Here is a 23,007-nt window from a genome sequence, read left to right on the forward strand (position 1 = left end):
TGAGTATAAAGTGTAGAAAATGCATGATAGGGCTATTATGCAATTGATTACTGCTACCTTGTCTTCTATTGTTGTTTCTTGTTCTAAAGATTTGTGGACAAGATTGAAGGAACATTTCTCGACTGTATCTAAGACTAGTGTGTTTCAGTTGAAGTTTGATTTATAGAATATCAAGAAAGGTACCAGTATTGTATCACAGTATCTTCAGAAAATTAAGGAATCGAAGGACTACTTATCTGCTGCAGGAGTGAAATTTGAGGATGAAGATTTTGTTATCTTAGCACTCAATGGCTTACCATCTGAGTATAACACTTTCAGATGCGTAATTCGAGGACGGGAAAGTGTTATTTCCCTCAAAGAGTTTCGGGCACAATTGCTTGTTGAAGAGGCTATTCTTGAAACTAATTCTACTACACCATTCCTGTCTGCTATGTTGGTTGATGCCAGTGATAAAGGTCAATCTTTTCAGGCAAGTTCATCTCAGGACACCAACTATCAAGGCAACAATTATCAGGGCAATCATTATCACGGAAACACTTATCAAGGGAATAATTATGGCAGCTATCAAGGGACTAATTCTGGAAATTATCAAGGCAACAATTCTGGTCAATCCAACTATGCTTTCAAGCCTTATAACCATAACAAAAACAAAGGAAATGGCAAGTTTTGTCAGGGTAATAAGTATGCCTACTCTAAACCAAATATGCCTACTCAAACTCATGTTTTGCCGGTTCCTACTCCTGGGCTTCTTGGTTAGTTTCCTATGCTTGCATATGGTGGATATCCTATCTCTTATCTTTCATGTTAGTTTTCATTTGTGGCAGATCAAATCACATTGCTCAGTATTGTTTTCACAAAGACAAAGTACCTCAGTTTCAACCACATTTTCAGCAGCAGTTCCCAATGCCTGTTGGTCAATCATCATTTCAGCATCCTATGCAAGCAATGAACATTGTTATTTCTCAGTCTTCACAGAGTGTTCCTGGCATGTCCTTTCATCACTTTAATCCTCAAGTGTGGTTGACTGACTCGGGTGCCACTAATCATATGACATCTGAGTTTGGTAATCTCTCTTTAGCCATTTCTTATCCTTTAAATGAGATGGTACAAACTACAAATGGTGAAGGTCTGAACATTTCTCACATTGGTAACACTGTTATAAGAACTCCATTGCAACCATTTAAACTCAATTTAGTTCTATATGTTCCCAAGTTATCTCAAAATCTATTATTTGTTCATAGAATCTGTTTAGATAACAATTGTTGGCTAATCTTTGATGCTTTCAATTTTTGGATTCAGGACAAGGCCACATGGATAATGCTATACAAAAGAGTGTGCAGTAATGGTCTCTACCCAATTCCATCATTGTCTATTGTCAATTCATTTTAACTTTAACCCTCAGCTTTGCTTGGTCAGCTAGTTAACTCTACTATTTGGCATAGCCGACTAGGTCATCCATTAAATCTTATTGTTTCCTTAATACTTAGAAAAGCTAATATACCCTGTAGTCATGACAATTTACCTGTAATGTGTCAAAGCTGCTTAGAAGGCAAGTTTTGTAAACTGCCATTCCAGTCAAGTGTCAATAAAACTACAAAATCTTTTGATGTACTACATAGTGATATATTTGGGGGGGGGGGGGTGGCAGCACCTTGTGTGTCTTTAGATGGTTATAAATACTATGTCACTTTCATTGATGAGTGTACAAGATACTGTTGGATCTTTCCATTAATGAATAAATTAGATTTTTTGATATCTTTTGTGCCTTTCATTCTTTCATACTTACTCAGTTTTCTGCATCTCTTAAAACATTGCAAAGTGATGGGGGTGGAATATGTGAGCAATAGGTTTCAATCTTTTCTCAAAACCAAGGGTATTACACATCAAATTTCATGTCCCTACACCCCTGAACAGAATGGCTTAGCAGAACGAAAACATAGGCACCTTGTTGAAATCACAATGACTTTGCTGCAATCATCCCAATTACCATCTCAATTCTGGTCCCTTGCTGTTTAAATTGCAAACTATTTTATTAATAGGATGTCATCCTCTGTGTTACAGAACCAATCTCTTTTTGAAATTTTATTGGTGCAGTTCCTTTGATATATCACTTAAAGATCTTTGGATGTGCATGTTTTCCTTTACTTAAACCCTACAACAGTTCCAAATTGCAACCTAAAACCACGAAATGTGTTTTCTTAGGGTATGCATCCAAGTATAAGGGATATATATGCTATGCAGTCACAAATCACAAGTTTTATATATCAAGACATGTGATGTTTAATGAGCAAGAATTTCCATATATATCTTTATTGACAGTAGCTAAACAAACTGATATGACACATACACAATCTTCCATTTCTTTACCTTTGCCAGTTGTGAATTTTGACAATGAACTTGTTTCCTCAATTCCAAGTACCCTTGTATCTACACATCAATAGTCTCCCATACTTTTACATCCTGAAATTGGTTATCTTTCTCCTACATCACCTATCCCAGACTCCAATCCTTTAAACCTTACCTCAGATCCACTTTCTACTCATCCAAATGTCTCTAATGCTACCCACTCATCTTCCCACATCCCTGTGGACCTTGACTTTCGACCTAATAGTCGTTAAGTAATTTCTTCAGTACCATCCTTGAATCTGCTTGAATCTGCACCCAATGCAAACAATGAGTAAGAGTGGCATTGTTAAGAAGAAGGTCCTCCTCACTACTGTGGAAGACTCTGGAGGTATTAATTTGACTCTTACTGAACCATCCACTTATAAGTCTGCACTTAAGGTTCCTGTTTGAATGAATGCTATGAAGGAAAAATTAAGTGCTCTGTCTAAACAAGGAACATGGAGTTTAGTGTCTTTACCCGCACACAAAAACTTGGTTGGTTACAAATGGATTTTTAAGATAAAGAAGCATGCAGATGGATCTATAGCTAGACATAAAGCTAGACTTGTGGCATAAGGTTTTAGTCAAGAACCTGGCTTGGATTATGGAGAAACTTTCAGCCCAGTGGTGAAACCAACAACAGTGAGACTCATTTTGTCTTTAACTGCTCAGTTTGATTGGCCTTTAAGGCAATTAGATGTAAAAAATGCCTTTTTACATGGCATTCTTCAAGAGGAAGTTTATATGGCCTAACTTCCAAGATTTCTTGATCCAAATCATCCTAAAATGGTTTGTAAACTGCACAAATCCTTGTATGGTCTTAAGCAAGCTCCTCGAGCTTGGAATGAGAAATTTACTACTTTCTTGCCATTTATAGGGTTCAAAGATACATGCTCAGACTGCTCATTATTTGTCAAGATAGCAGGTTCTAATATTGTGATATTGCTTCTGTATGTGGATGATATTATCATCACAGGTAGCAGTCCTGATGCTATTCAACAAGTTATTGACCTTCTCACTTCTGAATTTGATCTCAAGGACCTTGGTGATTTGCATTACTTTCTGGGAATTCAGATTACAAGGACTTCTCATGGTTTGTTTTTATCTCAAACAAAATACATACAAGATTTGTTGCAGAAAACTGAGATGCTTGACTCAAAGTTTTGTGATACTCCATGTCTACCTTATAACAGGTTGCTTAAGGATGATGGAGAATTATTCAACAATCTAACTCTATACAGAAGTGTGATGGGTGCTCTTCAGTATCTCACTTTTACACGACCTGATATTGCATTTTTCGTGCATCAAGTATGTCAATTCATGCAAGAACCTATGGTATCTCATTTTACTGTAGTCAATCGTATCTTACGATACTTAAAAGGGACAATGAAGGTTGGTATGTCTTACTCTAAAGTTGACTTGAATCTTATTGCATACAGTGATGCAGATTAGACTAGGGATCCGAATGATAGACGTTTTACCATTGGCTTTGTGGTCTTTCTGGGATCAAATCCAATCTTTTGGAGTTCAAAGAAAGAACAAACTGTCTCCAGATCATCGACAGAGGCCGAGTACAGGGCATTGTCCACAACTGCTGCAGAATTGGATTGGATCCAACAACTACTATCTTTTCTGCAAGTTCCCATATCAGTTCCTCCCACATTGTTTTGTGACAATCTTTATGCCATTGCATTGTCTCTCAATCCAGTGCAACATCAGCGAACAAAACACATAGAAATGGATGTTCACTTTGTTCGAGAAAGAATTGCTAAGAAGAAGCTCCTTGTGCAGTTTGTGAATTCTAGGGAATAGTATGCTGATATTCTAACAAAGGGCTTAAGTGCTCCTCTGTTTCTTACACATTGTTTCAATCTCATGTTAGGTTTATCCAAACATAACATTGCGGGGGGATGTTAGAATATATGAAACGAATAGAATGAATGATTGAGATGTTGACACTTGTAATAAGATTACATGTTCTGTTGCATAATTTGTTAAGATTGTGAGAGGAACTATAAATACTCCTACATGTAATAGCTTAATCATTAAGTAATATACAAAGATTCAATGCAATTTTTTACCTCTCTTTTGTCTCTGTATCTTCTTCTACAAGTTGTCTTCTTGGTGAGATCTTATCTGTTTAACATGCTTAACAGATTTGACGTGATACTGTAGCATATGCAACGTGAGAAGTGTCTTGATGCATGCAAACAAGATGCATGGCCTAAAAGAGAAGTGACAGAAGACTTCTCTATGCCATTCCCGACTAAAACCAAACGTACAATTATAGCCACGATTCATGAAACTGCAGGACATGTAAATAGCTTCCATCAGAGTCAGACAACAAAAAAAAGTAAAGGATATTGAAGCAAATTCAAGTTTTGTCAGATACGTTGCTGTATTTGAATGGAAGAGCATCCTCCATTGGCATACCTCCAAGTTCCAACAGTCCCTCTCTCCTCTCTCTCTGTGTGGCAGTGCTAGCTGTTTAAATAAGAGTAATTCAAACTACTATACTATACAGTTAATGAGTCTACCTCTAACTGCATTGGGGGTTTTCTATACAACTATAGATATATTGTACCTCCTTTTGAAGGGACATGCTCCACTGCTCATGGATTGGGATAAGTTATTACCCGTACATCGCGGATATATATAATACGTGTATTCATCAAATATCGCCTATCACCTATAGGTTTTTAGGCTCATTTTGAGTTACAAGTGGATAAAATATAAGAAAAACTAATGAAAAAGATTTGAAAATTTTAAGTTTTAACGGTAAGGAAAAAATAAAAGGTAAAATGAATAATACTAGGATTGACTTTTTAGTATAAAAATGTGATTTTTCGTTAAAGTGAATAGTACCTAAAACTTTTAATTAAAGTTCCCTAAAATATTTGTAGTTTATGTGTGGTATATATGCGAGTAATAACATGTCTCGCTTGATGACCAGTGGATCGGCATACTTGCTAAAAGCTAATGCTATATACGTATGTGTACTAAACATATACAGGTATAATGCATGTGTGGAGTTTAGACGTTTAATCCAAATCATGGGGTCCATGGGAAAGATCCCTAAGAAAATCATTGAGTCGAGTTGATAGAGATGTGATGTGATCATCCATAACCCGACAATCCTCACAACACTATTCCTGTTCTCCTGCTATTGCATTTTTTTAATTATTTGATTGTCAAAATGTACAATATTATCATGTTCTACATTTAGTGTTTGTTTCTCCAAGTTTGTAGTCTTCTGTTTTGTTTATTTTTTTTTTTTTTGATTGACTAATGTTAGAGATACCATATATTTAGAGGGATGGGTACAGTTTGGTGTGGTTCGATTTTGGATCAAACTGAAATCGAAACCAAAATTTATTGTGGCAATTCAGTTTGGTACGACAATAGAAACCAAAGTGAAATCGAACTATTTGATTTTGATTCGGTTCGGTTTCACACGGTTTTAATTTCGGTTTGGACTTCCAACTTTTTTTTTTTTAAATTTTTTATTTTCATAGCTTTTTAGTTTGCTTTGGCTTCCAAACGGGATACAAGAATAGGTTACAGTAAGTAAAACCAAAATTGATAACTACTATACTAAAATTCAAGGAAATTCCTTTAGAGTTTGCTTTAAAATCAAAAGGAAAAGATAAATCCTCGCAACCAATATCCACTATACTAAAATTCAAGTGTCCAAATCCAAATTCATGTATGGACTCCACCAAATAACCAATTAAATCCCAACACCTAATTTTCTAATTAAATTAAATACTTTTTATATCATGCGGTTCGGTTCCAAATATTAGGAACTGAAAACAAATTGATATTTTAGTTTTCGGTTCGATTTGAAACCAAAATTGTTTCAAAATCGCAAAAACCAAATCGTTTGGTGCAGTCCAATTTTGTTTGTGTTTAAATTTTAGTTTTCAGTCCCAAGTGCACCCCAATATAGACCACATTCATATATTATCTTATGTGTGATGAATATAACTAACATCCAATAAGATAAGTTCATTAATTAACCTAGAATGCAACAGACTTATTTTGGAGTTCATGCATACAACATTTGAAGCTAACAACCACATATACTTTATGTCACTCAATTAAAATTTGAGTTTATGTTAGGCTCAATAATTCATCAAACAAGAGAGTTTGTGAAAATGTGAAGAAAATTGAGGTTAATTCCTTCAATCTTGCAAGGGCTTCACTCTCTCATTGGCAATTGATTTTAAAGTAATACCTCTCCTTCCTTCAATTTTATCCATCATGAAATTATGAAATTTTCTTTTTGGACGTGATATGAAGTTGTTTTGAATGCTAAAACATGCAAACTTTGACTTAATAATATTCTATGTGTGTATGCATATGGTTCTCAACTTTTTATCATATCTACGCACAACATAGATTCTAATGTCTACCATATTCCCCAATTGTTAATTACAAGCATGACTAATTAAAATTGTCACAAAGAATCTTGATCTTGTCCCTCTTTTTGTATTTTTGTCCAAATAATTAAACAAACATTTTTCTGAAAAGTAAAATTAAGAACGGCATATATAGCTAATTCGCAAGGCAGTGTCAAGATTCTCCTACATGATTGTATATATTAATTTGGCCTACTCGTTTATGCCTCTCTCTCTCTCTCTCTCCAACTTGGCCTTATTCAGTTTACATTTTATTATTTTTCAGTTCTGCTCATCTCCACCTACAACGTAATGCACATGCTGGAAATCGTGAAATTAAAGTATCGAACAAATCGACTATTTTAGTAACAAATTATTAACTTAAGACATATGGTCTGGTGTTAACTTTTGTATTCTGTTAGTTCTCTTTATTATTATTTATTAAACATACTTATAAAAAAGCATATTTGTTGATTTTCCCTCTCAACTTGTATGGAGCTGCCAATCTCCTCATGAACTTTAATTTTAACCTATTACCCCTTTAAACTTTTATAATTAGCCAATTTCCCTTTTGAACTTCAATTTTAGCCAATTACCCGTGAACTTTTATAAATAGCCAATTTCCCCCATGGCGTTAGATTTTAAAAATTTTCATCCAAATTTTCATTCATCTTGATCATAAAAACAACACATGACAATTGTATGAGGGCAAAAAGGATGGAAAATTGGATGGATGAAAAATTGAATGAAAGTTTTTAAAATCTAACGCTAGGTGGGAACTGACCATTTATAAAAGTTAGAGGGTTATCAACTAAAATTAAAGTTCAAGAGGAAAATTGGCTAATTATAAACATTCAAGGAAGTAATCGGCTAAAATTAAAGTTCAGGGGGAGGGGAATTGGCAGATTCATACAAGTTCAGGGGACAAATCAGCAAATACCTCTTATAAAAATTTATGCAATTTAAAAATTGTTTGATTAATCATATGTGTCAAATTGTTGGAATCTAAAGGTCCTCGCCTAAGCCGATCAAAGACAGAATATATGGAGTGCAAGTTCAGTGCAAATGGAGGCTAAAATGAGTTAGGGGTGAGGATCGGAGATCAGGAAATACCAAAGAGCGACCGCTTTCGCTACCTAGGATCTATCTTGCAAAAGAACAGAGAATTAGATGGAGACCTTAACCATAGAATACAAGCTGGATGGATGATGTGGAAGAGTGCATCCGACGTGTTGTGTGACTGCTGTATGCCACTGAAGCTCAAGGGAAAATTTTATAGGACGGCAATAAGGCTGGCGATGCTATATGACACAGAATGTTGGGCGGTGAAGCATCAACACGTACATAAAATAAGTGTAGCGGAGATGAGGATGCTTCGTTGGATGTGTGGGCACACGAGAAAGGATAAGATTAGGAATGAGGATATCTGAGGTAAAGTAGTAGTTGCCGAAATTGAAGGAAAGATGAGAGAAAATTGGTTACGGTGGTTTGGACATGTGTAAAGAAGGCCTACTGACGCTCCGGTTCGAAGATGTGACTACGGGACAAAGGTTCAGGGCCGAAGGGGTAGAGGAAGACCTAGGAAAACTTTGGAAGATACCCTAAGAAAAGACTTAGAGTACTTGGATCTAACGAAGAACATGACACAGAACTGAGCGCAATGGTGTTCTAGGATTCATATAGCCGACCCCACTTAGTGGAAAAAGGCTTTGTTGTTGTTGAATCATATGTGTCGAACAAATCGATTATTTTAGTAACAAATTATATCTTCACAATGAACCATAATTTTGTTTTCTATTCATATTAAAATGAACGGTGCTGATTAGAAAGAAAATAATGTCATATCATTTTTAAAAGAAGAATTACTATTACATGTAAGGAGCGGAATAATTTCCATCTTAAAATGATGCAGATCATACACTTAAGACAAATGGTCTGGTGTTAACCTTACCTAAACCAACCAACTTTAGGAATAAGTGTACATTATAAAATAATAAGAAAGCAATATTTCCTTATTTTCTTGTAGTTGTTGGGGTATACTTTCTTTGGATCCTCTTTACTTTGTCCCCCTATCTCTCGATTATGCTTAAAAAACCGTATAACCACACTGATCAAAATTAACCTTGTTTTACCACTTGTAAGCTTTGGGTTGCTCAATGCTTCTGCTACGAAATTTGTACACAGCTTACAGAGCGGACCTTATTTTTTATGATTTAATTCTTTTGAATTTAGCTATAATATATATATATATATATATATATATATATATATATATATATATATCATTGTCATGCATGATCGATCCGTCTAAGTTTCCAATCAAAGCATGCAATTTTTCTTGGCTGCATCCATTGTTAAGGATATTGAAGGACCATTTACTAACCATGAGCACAATGCATTAGAATAATACTCAGATACTTAGCTTAATTGTTAAGTTTTGGTTTGTTAGAGTTAATTGTAGAAGAATGCTTAGTCGGCATTATTATGTATTTTATGTATATATACACTTTGTACTTTGTGGATGAATTAATGAGAATCTTTCTTCAACAAACACTATCTCTCTCTAGATATTTTCTCTTTCTAAACTCTCTCTAGAATCTTGATTTCTTACAGATTTCTAATCTTCAACATGGTATCCTTTGCCACCGTCTAATGACTTCGATCCTTTGCTTCCGTTTCCGTGCATTTTCTTGCTCTTTCTTACTTCCCAAACATGTCTTACCTATTTCTTCTTTGCAAATTGTTTGCTAATTCAATGGCGACAACTATGAATTCCTCTGATTCTCCTTCTCCAACAACTTCCCTTGGCACTAATTCTCATGGTGAGGTGTCTCATTCTCCAAACACTCCGATTGCATCAATTACAGTTCAGAATATCGCTGGAATGGTTCTGACTAAACTCAATCGTCAGAATTACATTACCTGGCGTAGTCTGTTCCTTCCTGTTCTGAAATGATTCAAGCTTCTAGGGCTTATCAATGGCGAAAATCCTTGTCAACCAGAGTTTGTTTGTGATTCTTCTGGTTCTCGAATTCTCAACCCAGATTATGAAGTTTGGTGTGATTCTTCATTGATCGACTATCTCAATTCCATCAAAGAAATCTCTAACAAACTGGCCGCTGCTGGTGAGCCTATCTTTGAGAAGGATCTTGTTGCTCACATCCTTTCTGGCTTGCCTGATGAGTATGAATCCTTTGTTAATTCAATCGAGAAGCGATTTGAAGATGTGAATGCTGATGAACTTCACAGTATTATCCTCAATAAAGAAATTTCTCTCCAGACACGTAAGACTCGATCTTCTTCATCCCCCTCATATGCACCTTTTCATGCTTATATAGCTCAGCAAAATCCTTCTGGTTCCAATTCCTTTCGAGGAAATTTTCGAGCAAAGTTTCAGAGTAGCAATCGATCTAATTAGTATCACAATTTTGGTGTTAATCGCAATTCTGGTGGTGTTCTTGGACATGCTCCAAGTTAAAATCAATGATCATCGTTTTTCTTTGGATGTCCTAATCCATGTCAACTGTGTAATCAACATGGTCATGTTGCTATTTCTTGTGGTCGTCTTTCACAGTTTGCATCTCAACAATCTCAGGGATTCAACAATACTCATGTAGACATGTTTGCCATTACTGGTTCATCTTTTCCAAACTATTGGCTCACTAATAGTGGTGCTTCCCATCATGTAGCTCCTGATCCAACATCTTTCAACTCAGCAATTTCATACACCAGTACTGAACAACTATTTGTCAGTGATGGTAAAGGTCTCTGCATTTCTCACACTGGATCTGCACCTATTTGAACCGCTAATGTTATGTTTAAACTAAATGATGTTCTTTTGGTTCCTAAAGCATCTCATAACTTGCTATCAGTATATCAATTTGTTTATGACAATTAGTGTTCTTTGACATTTGATCTTTTTGGATTCTATGTCAAGGACCTAAGAACTGGGATGATACTTTTCCAGGGCCCTAGTGAAGGAGGTATATATCCATTCTATTAGAATGCATCTACTGACGTATCTGGTATTGCTATTTCACCTCATGCACTCATGATAGCTAAAGCAGACATCCATATATGGCACAGAAGGCTTGGACATCCTTCTAGTATAGTGTTAAATAAGGTTGTCAATAAAAGTAACTTACATGTTGTTAGTTCAGTACATAAACAATCTTTTTGTTCTGATTGTCAATTGGGGAATGCCTCTAGACTTTCATTTTATGTTTTGCCTTCCACTAGGCCATTTCATATCATTCATGCTGATGTATGGGGTCCTGCCCCCACTCTTTCATGTACTGGATATAAATATTATCTCATCCTAGTTGATGATTTCATCAAATATAGTTGGTTATATCCTTTGCACTTCAAGTCTGATGTCAGTTCTATTCTTAAAACCTTTGTATTGAAAGTTCAGAATTGGTTTGATGGTAAGATTCAGTGCCTGAGATTTGATTTAGGGGGTGAGTTTCTAAGTTCTGTTTTACAAGATTTTCTTAATGCTTAAGGTATAATACATCAATTGAGCTGTCCACACACTTCGGAGTAGAATGGGTGTGCAGAGAGGAAACACATGCATGTTGTGGAAATGGGTAGGACTCTGTTATCCCACAATGGTTTGCCGTTTAAGTTTTGGGTTGAAGCATTTCAAACTTCAGTGTATCTCATCAATATGCTACCATCTCAATCTTTCTATTGTCCTTGGGATTTATTATTCAAAGCTGCACCTGAATATCACACTTTGAAGACCTTTGGTTGTGCTTGTTATCCTTGGTTACAACCCTATAGTTCTAACAAACTAGACACAAATAGCAAGCTATGTGTATTTTTGGGGTATAGCTTGAATCATAGTGGGTACATATGTCTAGATTCGGTTACCAACAAGTTGTACATTTCAAGACATGTTTTCTTTGATGAAGCGTTCTTTCCTTTCAAGCAAATTAATTTTTCCCTTACCACTTCCCCAATATCACCTACTACACCTTCAAATTCTTCTATTTCTTTCACCATACCAGTTCTTTCTACATCCCATTTACCCACTGTCTCAAACTTATCTACTGCATCTCCTATTACTATCTCACCTACTACTGCTCCATATATTACTCAGCCTCCAGATACTGTTACTTCAGTTTCTATTCCAGTTAATAATCATCCTATGGTTACAAGGGCTAAGGCTGGTATACAAAAGCCTAAAATGTTCACTGCAACTAAACATCATCTACCTTCCATTGTTGACTCTCTCACTGTTATTCCTCCTACACCAACCACTTATCTTCAAGCCTCTAAGAACTTAAACTGGTTGGCAGCAATGAAGGATGAGTATCAAGTTTTACAGTCCACAGGTACTTGGGAACTAGTACCTCATAATCCTTAATATAATTTGGTAGGCTGCAAATGGGTGTTCAAACTCAAACACAAGGCTGATGGTTTTATAGAGAGGTACAAAGCTAGGCTCATAACTAAGGGTTTTCATCAACAAGAAGGTCTTGATTTCTCTGAGACTTTTAGCCCCGTAGCTAAATGTACAACAATTTGCATTCTTCTCTTTATTGCAGTTACATATAATTGGTTTGTTCATAAGTTGGATGTGAGTAATGCCTTTCTTCATGGCTATCTCAAAGAGGATGTATACATGGTGCAACCTCCTGGTTTTATTGATAAATTTAAACCTTATCATGTTTGCAAACTGAAGAGATCTCTCTATGGTCTCAAACAAGCACCCAGGGCCTGGTATGAAGCATTTTATAGTGCTATTCTTTCGTTTGGATTTACCTCTTCATTTTCTAATACTAGTCTTTTCATTATGAGAGATTCTACTATTACCTTTATCCTAGTTTTTGTGGATGATATCATCATCATTGGGAACTCAACTACTATTTGTTAGTCCATAATTTCCAAGTTGCAATCTTTGTTTCCAGTAAAAGATTTGGGAGATATTCATTATTTCCTAGGAATTGAAGTTCTCAGATCCTTTGCAGGTTTCTTTCTTCATCAATCCAAATATGCCTTGGATTTGCTTAAGAAAATAGACATGCTTGGTGCCAAACCTTGTTCTACCCTAGTGGGTTCAGCCAAGTTAGATCATTCTGGTTCTATTCTTTCTGATCCTACATCTTATAGGTCAATTGTTGGTGCACTTCAATACTTGAACTGGATAAGACCTGATCTGGCTTTTGCAGTGAATCAGGTTTGCCAGCACATGCATGCTACTATAACTGTACATCTACAGGTTGTAAAGAGGATTTAAAGATACCTAAAGGGTATAATTGACTCATGTTTATGGTTCAAACCTGGAAAACAGTGTCTCACAACTTGGTCTGATTCTGATTGGGCAGGTTGTCTAGTAGATCAAAGATATACTAATGGCTACTGTATTTTCTTAGGTCCTAATTTGATCTCTTGGAGTGCCAAGAAACAAACCACTATGGCACGATCTTCTACTGAAACAGAGTATCGGTCATTAGCCAATATTGTTGCAGAAATCACTTGGGTGTGCAAAATCTTGCAGGATGTTTCCTTTCCTCTTCTTCAAACTCTAGTAATTTGCTGTGATAATCAAAGTGCTATTGCATTGGCCAAGAACCCAGTGTTTCATGCTCGAACAAAGCACGTCAAGATTCATTACCATTACATCCGAGAGAAGGTTCTTCAAGGTCATATCAGTGTTCATCATGTTGCTACTCTATTCCAGATTGCTAATATTTTTACTAAATCCTTACCTACAGACCGATTTGCAACTCTCAATCACAAGCTTTCAACTTGCTTTTCTCCCTTCAGCTTGAAGGGGTGTGTTAAGGATATTGAAGGACCACTTACTAACCATGAGCACAATGCATTAGAATAGTACTCAGATACTTAGCTTAATTGTTAAGTTTTGGTTTGTTAGAGTTAATTGTAGAAGAATGCTTAGTCAGCATTATTATGTATTTTATGTATATATACACTATGTACTTTGTGGATGAATTAGTGAGAATCTTTCTTCAACAAACACTATCTCTCTCTCTAGATATTTTCTCTTTCTAAACTCTCTCTAGAATCTTGATTTCTTACAGATTTCTAATCTTCAACATCCATAACTCTTATCTTCATTTTAATAAAGCTTTAAGTAAGCCCCATATATAATTGACGTTCCAAGCCGACTAAAGTTTTGTTACCTTCTTTTCCAAAAAATAGTCTTGTAACGTGACCTGTGCAAACGAGTCGAATTCAAATCGGTCCATTTATAATCGGATTAACAAATTCAAATCTGATAGGTTGATCCATATCCGATTAGTATTGGATTTGTATTGAATCAAATCCTTATCAAATTTAATTTAAAATTAGTAAAAATTAAAATATCATTAGTATTAGATTTTTTTTATTATTTTATATTTAACTAAAAATTTCATTTTTTTTAAAAACATTCGTCATTCTCTGCAGTAAAGGGTGGGGGAATGAGCTATACCTCGCATGGGCTAATTTGGTTCAACTTTCGGTTTAGAGGGAAATTTTAGATCTCTCACTTACCAGTGAAAATAATATCAATAGACCGTAGTACTAAGTAACAAAACTTTCATGTTGCATAATAAGAAAATAGGATATAAATTTATTTTTATTGCATAAAAAACTTAAATTACCATTACACAAAAGTATAAATAATACAAAACTCAAGTATATAGTAGAATACCATAAAAAAGAGAGTATATTGTAGAATAATGACTCCTTAGATTAATTGTGTGTAAAGATTACAATGTATATAAAGGTTTGATAACACCCTTATGTAGAAATAATCCTAATATAATTACAAAATATAGTAATGATAATAAATCTAATCCTTGTCATTTAGGGATTCTAATGTACATATGTTACATTAAGTCAGATCAAAATATTATAGGATCGGGTCGATTATTATAGGATCGGATCAGCCCAATTCATATCTATTTTATAATCGAATTACTTTCGGATCAGCCAGAACAGATTTTATAATCTATATCCTATTAAATACGTCATGACTTGTAATCTTCAGCACCTTGGAGTAAGAGTTTTTTAAAACTACGGTGGATAAAACTTTTATTGATGTGTCCGATTGTTGGCTACAAGGGCGAGAAATGAGTGGTGTGATGCTTATTGTATCATTTCTTGTTTTTCACTAGCCTGTGTTAGCAAACCATGTCTTCATTGTTTCATGTTAAGATGTGATCAATTCCAACACGCAAATGTTTTTTTGGTTTTTGTTTTCTTAATCTCTAACTCGTTAATAATTAATTTAGTGTTCAATTCACGCATGCTACTAGACGTTCTGTGTTGAATAAAATATACATAATCACCCCTAATTGGCTACACATGTATCACTCTCCTTGGGCAGCATTGTTCCATATTTCATCTCATTCATGCATGTTTTAGGGGTGGCAGAAGATAACAACTTTTTTCTTTAGAAATTAAACTTTATTTTTGATAGTTTGATGTGATATATATTTTAATTTAAAAATATGTTTTATTCCCTCATCAAGATTATATAGATAGCATAGTACAAAATTTATCCATACTTAAACGTGAAAATAAAAAATTATAGCTATGTCTTTTAAAAAAGGACATACAGCCTAATTACATAATGACGGGGCATAAAGTACAAATAAGAACACTAACAACATTTCTATCTAAGATACAAAACTTTAAAAAGCAACGAATCAACAGGAAGGCCTTACACAGTAACGATGTGGGCCGATAAATAACTTTTTCAAAGAAAACTACGTGGGATAAAATTTCGAGATAAAAGAAAAACTTTGATGTGGTTAATTATTCAAATCCTTTATACCTTTAATTAAGAAATACTTAGGCTTACTTGTGGATAACTCCCCTTACATGCAGGGACATAATTTTAGAAGGACCACCACAGGGCCAATAAAAGTAAACCATACTTTTCTTGTCACCAATTACCATTGCCCCAGTGACGAACATTCAACCACAAAAAAGTACATTGTTAACCTAAAAACCTTTTTTTACATAACATAATCAACAAATACTACAAGAAAAATATATAAACATACATTTCGAGACTTCAACATATCCCACGCCTTCCTTGGTTTTGTGATCATCAAAATACGTATTTTCCTTTGTCCTCATACATAAAACATGAAACATTCATTGAAAGAGAAGAGCAAAATGTTAATTAGTCTCGCCGCCGCTAATGAGTTTCTGGTTGTTCTTGACGGTCATCGGCCACCAAAGCTGCTGGTGATGAATCTTCAGCACACAGTAGGCAGATGAGAAGGTCGGTGAAGGCATTGATAATGTCCTTGTGGGCGTGTTTCGGATTGAGCGAAAGGTAGCAAAAGAGAAGTTCATGTAAATACTCCATGTCATGATGAACATGATCACCTGATTCACTTGCCGATATATGATCTTGATTCGCCTTGAGCATTTCCTCCATTGAAAGCCGAAAATCCATGTAAGGGTTTGAGGAATACTTGGAAACGCGCACGCCTTTGGTGACCAACATTCTTTTCTGAGACGACTTGGGTTTTGTGGTGGTGCCTGGAGACTCGACGATGGAGTTGGATTGTCCCGGGGAGGAGAAGAAGAATCGTTGAGAGGCGAAGATGGTGGCAAAGTCGGGAGGGGAGTACTGGTCAGAGTCTGAGTCGGAGGAGGAGTAGAAATGATCGTCATCGGCGGAGGAGGAGGCTGTGAGGGATTTGGAGGTTGAGTGGTCTGATGATGAGTTGATCAAGTTGAAGTCATTATAGAGGGAGTTGAAGTTCTTGATGATCAGCGATGTACATGAGGTGTTGGTGGTGGAGGAACGTGGTGGCTGGTTTTCGTGGTCTAATTCGTTTGAGGCGTGATCTGGGGGAGCTTGGATTGTAGGTAGGCATTTGATGAAATTGGGGAAGCAGAGGGGGAAGTTCTTGCCTATGATTTTTGACATTGTTTATGAGATAGGAGAGGAAGATGAGCGAAAGGAGGGTGTGTTGTTTATTGTTGTGAGTTATGGGATATGGGTTAGCTGAATGAGAGTTGGAGATGAAATAAACGGTGGAATCCTTATAAGTTGGCTTTATTTTGGTGAGAGAGAGAGAGAGAGCGCACTACAAAAGTCCTTAAAGACAAGGAGGGAAGGGATGTGAGAATCGTGAGATTTTCTTGTGTTTTGTTCTCTCTTTGTTGGTCCTACCAAACAACAAAGGTTCTCTCTTTGTTTTATTCTATTTCTTCATTTAATATCATATTTATAACAATAATGCTACAAGAAGTATAAAACTGATCACTTTATTCATCGTTTTATTCATCGTATTTCTCGATTAAAAAAATAAGCCCTGTATAATGTTGTATATGAATTCATCTGTACTAGAAAGATGGTCAACAACGTGATTAGTTTGTGTAATTATCATTATATTACTCATCATAATAATTCTACTTTTAGGATGGCAAGAAAAACTTCGCTCTTTTTTTGTTGGGTGAAAGCCTCGGATATAAGCAGTGCTATAGTGCACACGAACGCGTATATATAGGTTAACCATATAGAAGCTTTCATGTAAAATTGTATGGGTTCGTTTGGATATTCTTTTATAATAACTAAAAGTGCTTTTGGAGAAAATGTTTTTGGGTTCCGAAAGCTCTTAAAGTGCTTTTTGCAAGAAGCACCAGTTATTTTTATTCTAGGAAGCATTTTTCTAGGATTTACTTACATTTTTACTAAAACTTGGTTCTAAAAACATTTTCACCAAAAGTGCTTTTAGTCATTTTATAAGCACGTCCAAACGAGTTATTAATTAACTAAGATCATATATATTAATTAATTTATTAGTACCTGATTTATATGATACAAAACAATCTTATCTCAGCGAGCTATACATATACACGCACACTATGGCAAATTTTCTCATACACTTGCAACTACTTTGGGGGAGTCTCATCTACATCCACAACATCCACAACATCCACACCATGAAATATCCGTGACCTCATTCAATCTTTATGCTAACTTGATTGACCTTCAACCAGATTCATCTTTTTATTTATTGTTTTACATGCAAAGTGGCCACTTAGAATTTAGCTTGAATTGGCAACACCTACTTGATGTTACAAATTTACATTAAAACTCAAATTCTAGTAAAGGATTCACATATCCTTCTACTGCGCTAAAGTGGGATACACAAAGATTTCATATATTCTAGTTGCAAGAAATACTATATATTTGGAGACTACGTACTATTGGATACTATGTGCTTTGTCTCTAGGAATGTTTGGTGTGGGATGGCGATGCCAAGCAATTTATAACGAGAAAAGAAAAGCTTACAAAGAGAGAGGTATGAGAGTTAATTAATCAATTTCAATTTTAGCTTAATTTCAAGGTCTCACAACTGGACTTGGATTGTCTGCCCTCCCCATCCCATACCCTCCTCATGTCCTCATATTTCTGTGATCACGGTTAAGTCACGTTAACATTTTATATTCCCATTGCTTTTTATCTTATTATTTCTATAAAAAAATTAATATAAAATGTTGACGTGACTTAACCGTGACCACAAAATATAGAAAGGCATGGAAAAGGTATGGGATGAGGAGGGCAGACAATCCAAGTCCCTCACAACCACCCTTAATTGGAAATTTTAGATTACTTGTAGAAACATTAAATTTTTATCAATAACAATAAGATTACTTGTATACAATTATATTTACTAATGATCATAATGATATGGGTGGGACCGTTGAGAATTCCAATATTTATGCAAAAAAAATTCTTGAAGCAATACTTTGAGCTGTTTCATTGAGCAATTTTTCAGTAACATATCCATATGAGGTTATTATTCAATTCAAATTATAATATTATAATTTATTTATGATTAATATACCATAAAAGTGGGACAATATCAATCAATTTGTCCACTCTTATTGTCGCATCTTAGTCCGGGCTCCATCACATTCCGGGTTCGACTCTTCTGTAGCACGATATTGTCTGTTTTGGGCCTCGACCACGCCTTCACGGTTTTGTTTCTGGGAACTCACACGAGAACTTCCCAGTGGGTCGCCTATCATGGGATTGCTCTTTTGTGAACTCACTTAACTTCAGAGTTCGAATGTAACCCGAAGTCAGTGAGCTCCCAAAAGACCTCGTGCTAGGAAGAGATGAAAATATACATATAAGGCTTACAAGGTCCACTCCCCTGGGCGATGTGGGATGTTACACTTATTATGATACAAAAAATAAAGGGATACTTTGGATGCGGTTCCTAATCCTTAACATTCTTTGACTAAAACCTTAATAATATTCAAAGTTTGATCAAAGTCCCTTAACTTTGTACACCTCATTATATTACAATTAATATTTATATTTTTATAGTTTTGACATTAATTGTTTGATATTTTATGAGATTTATAATCCTATAAATTTAAAACCTCTCATTATAATACTATTAGAAACAATTACATTAAAAAATTTCAAACATTTTGATTGAATAAATGGATAAAAACTATGTAAAAATAAGAAATAATAAATGGCAAAAGAATGTATCCATAGTGTTAAAAAAATTGGTACATTTCACATATAACAAAGTGGTACATTAATAAAGAAGAATGGGTACATTATAAATAAATTAGGGTATAGATAAAAGATTAAAAAATTATGAGTACAAATGAATTTTAAAAAATATAGGAGCTAAAAGAAATTAATACATGGTTACAAAATAAAACTAAAAATAAAATACTACAAATTAAAAAAAAATGTTGCAAATTAAAAGTTTGTACAAACTAAAAATATAAATATATGATACAAAGTTTAGGCATAAAACGTAAATATACCATATGTAATTTTTCTATCATTGATTAAATATATAATGTCACGTGACGGTATACACATGGGTACAAACACAAATAAAACTTTAAAAAATATGGGCACAAAAAGAAACTAATATATGGGTACAAATTAAAAATGAAAAAAAAATTGGTGCAAATTAAAAATAGGTACAAACTAAAAATAAAAATATATGATAAAAAGTTTAGCCATAAATATAAATATACTAATTGTATCATTTTTAACAGTAAAGGAATATATTTAAAAATAAAAATATTTTATTATTCAAATAATTAATGATGTAATTAATACCCAAGGACATTGATAAAAAATTGAAAATGAATAGGATTTTAATCAATGGAGTAGCAAAAAGAAGAATGTGAACGTAATTTCTCCTAAAATTAAAACACCACTTGACTTGTATTCTCTATATTATTAAGAAAATTCCTTTTCATAAATCGATTTCAAATTTTACTTGCAAGAAAACTAAATATTAATTCTTGGTATGAATAGTGAGAGTGGAACCAATCATTTATGTGACTTTTAGTCAAACATAGAAGGTCCTTTTATCCTTGCAAAGTTGCAGACCTAACATGGGTTTAACCCCTGTTCGAAGATGGAAAACTTTTTCTTGCTTTTGGCCAACTTTCTATGCTCACTTTGAAAAGGTCACTTCCGGTCTACCATATTTGAGTAACTGTAAACAAAAGTTACAATGGCGCTCCTCACTACTAGTCCATTTGCTGATTGACGCTCAGGACTGCATGATTCAATATCTACAGCTCAAAGCATCATTCATTTATTAAAAAAAAAAAAAAATTTAAACAGCTAAAATGAAAGACCTGGAGTTGCATGTAGTTAATCATCATCTCAATTGTGGCATTCAGGAAAAACTCAATTTGATCAAATTTTCACTCAATTCAAGCTTATTTCGTACAGAGAGGGAGAGAGAGAAATGTTACACCATCCTATGGTTTTGGCTCTTGTATTGGGAAAATTTTTAGTTGTGACGAGAACACGGATGATACACCACGTGTTTTATGTAAGTGATGAAAATTTTTAATTTTTATGTTATTAACCTTTTAACACACATATTCAATCATTTACATAGAGACACGTTGTGTACCGCCTTGTGTGACGGTCACACTGAAAAATCTCTCCTTGTATTGAGTGAGAGTTATGTGTGTGTCAATATAGTCAATTACTGTTTCGGGTTCAAGCGAGGCATAAGCACTCTTTGCTTTTACATTTCAGCATCATATATTCAATATTAATGTAAGTAACTGAGTGGCCTTGCTACTATAGTACATTGGGACCTAGCTTTGTTTTGGTTCCCTCTTCTCAAAAGAAAATTTCAAATAAGAAAATCACGCATGATTCCTAGAAGGTACATGAATAATGCATAGGTACACGAATAGTGCATATACCAACTATAAAATTACATATATGGAGCAAAATGCGTGTATGATACCAAATATTACATCTCCACCATGCAATGATAAAACCAATTCCATGAATGATTTGATTGATTTATTGTGAAGAAACAAAGCCATCATGAGATGCCAATGGAGGCTATGGAGCAACGCAAACAAAGCAGCAGGGAAGCATATGCGCGCAACCGGCCGGGGACACTAGTACTGCATTACACCCACTTCCGTCACCTGCATGTTATTATTCGCTTACGGCCATGCATGATGCATGGGACTTACGCACGATTGTGGGTCTCAGTTATGCAAATGCATGCTTTTCCTCTTCCAGGAAACCAACCAACTCCCACATTCCCACACTTACTTTACCCTTTTGGATTATTCTTTACTCATGGAGATATAACGGCGTCGCATCCCCCTCCCTACATCCATGTGAATTATTGTCCTTTCTTGGGAGAGGGTCAATGTGCAGTCAATTATTAAGAGGGTGATTGATAAAGAGACTAATGCATAGACATATATATTAATTGGGGCTACTTAATTGGTGCAAATTATACTGAAAATATGTTTTTAACCCCTAAAACTTAATTTTTTCCACATAAAATCCGACATAAGATTTTTACTTAAACAAAACCCATTGACTAGATTCCACATCAACAAATTCATTAATTACGCTTAACTTTACACATTTAAAAGTTTTTAGATGCCTAAAATACCCCTATTTTAATGTTTTTTTTTTTGAACAAAAATGTTAGGTATTTATTATTGTTTTTGTTTGTTTGTCAAATAGTAGATTAATTTGTTAGATTAGATATTAGATTATGGAGCGAGGTTCGAACCCACCCTGTAGTGCAAGGGCGGGCCACTTGCTACCCCTATTTTAATGTGATATACACAATTAATTTGATGCGGATTGTAAGGGAGAATTAATGATTTTTCAAAAAAAAAAAAAAGTTATAAATTCATTGCCTAATATATAATAACAATAAAACATGCCTACTATATGTAATAATACATGCATAACAAGGTCAATAAAAAATATTATACTAATTAATTTACCTATATGTAAATTTATGATTAGCAAATAACTTATATTTTGTAGGTAAATTAATATTGAATCAAATAATATTTCTTCATTTGTAGGCAATTTATTTTCCGTATACTATTACATATATATATATATATATATATATATTTGGCACATTTTATTATTATAATGTGACACCCCGTTTCGAATTTCATATTATTTTATTCTTTAACATTATAAAATTACGAAAATGCTCCTGTTGGACTATATTCGTGGATGTTTGAATCCTTATCACTTTTTATAACATTGCACATATTTCTAGGTGGTATGTGTTCTTACAAACACGTGAGCGTGAATGGGCGTAAATAAGATGATTTATGCACGTTTCCCAATGAAGGGCAAAATGGTAAGCTTGCACTCTTGGGAATTTATTACTTGTTTATCAAGACAATAGTGAGTTGTCGGTATTGCAGGCTGCAGACCGTAATATTGATGGCTTATTCGTTGGGTTCGTTAAGCAAGTGGGCAAGTAGGCCCATTGACGTTAGTATTTTATTAGTTAGGTATCATACCTAATTAATAATTATTTGGGCTTGGCCCAAACATACACACGTATATTTTTGAAGTACTTGATGATACGAACGCGTGGGCACAAGTGGTACTGAATTCGGAGCTACGATGAGGATTTTATGAATTACGGAGCATGAATGGCGTTTTGTTCACACAAGGGAGATATTTTTTAGGTTGTCTTTTGTGGCTTTAGGCTCTGTGCTGTTGGAAGTATGCCCACAAAGCCTAAAGCCACAAAAGACAACCTATCTCTGTGCTGTTGGAAGTATGCCCACAAAGCCACACATTTGATGTAATAGCTTTTTGGAATACTTATTGTGTTAAACTATTATATGTTTAATGGAGGGCAAATCTTATTGTTAATCACTATTTATTGTATCATGTGTTTAAGCAATAAGGGAATCCAAGGAATGTATTTGTTCTAAGAGA

At 34.6% G+C, this 23,007-nt stretch overlaps 1 protein-coding gene across 1 annotated transcript; it reads right to left on the minus strand.

Moving 5' to 3' along the window:
* Positions 1-15,530: 15,530 nt before the first annotated feature.
* Positions 15,531-16,887, minus strand: LOC126608454 (transcription repressor OFP12-like). Its single transcript, XM_050276329.1, has one exon. It carries the CDS (start codon positions 16,687-16,689, stop codon positions 15,946-15,948), a length of 744 nt encoding a protein of 247 aa, XP_050132286.1. The 5' UTR covers positions 16,690-16,887; the 3' UTR covers positions 15,531-15,945.
* Between the last annotated feature and the right edge of the window lie 6,120 nt (positions 16,888-23,007).

This window comes from Malus sylvestris, chromosome 16, assembly GCF_916048215.2.
Source record: "Malus sylvestris chromosome 16, drMalSylv7.2, whole genome shotgun sequence".
Taxonomy (NCBI): Eukaryota; Viridiplantae; Streptophyta; class Magnoliopsida; order Rosales; family Rosaceae; genus Malus; species Malus sylvestris.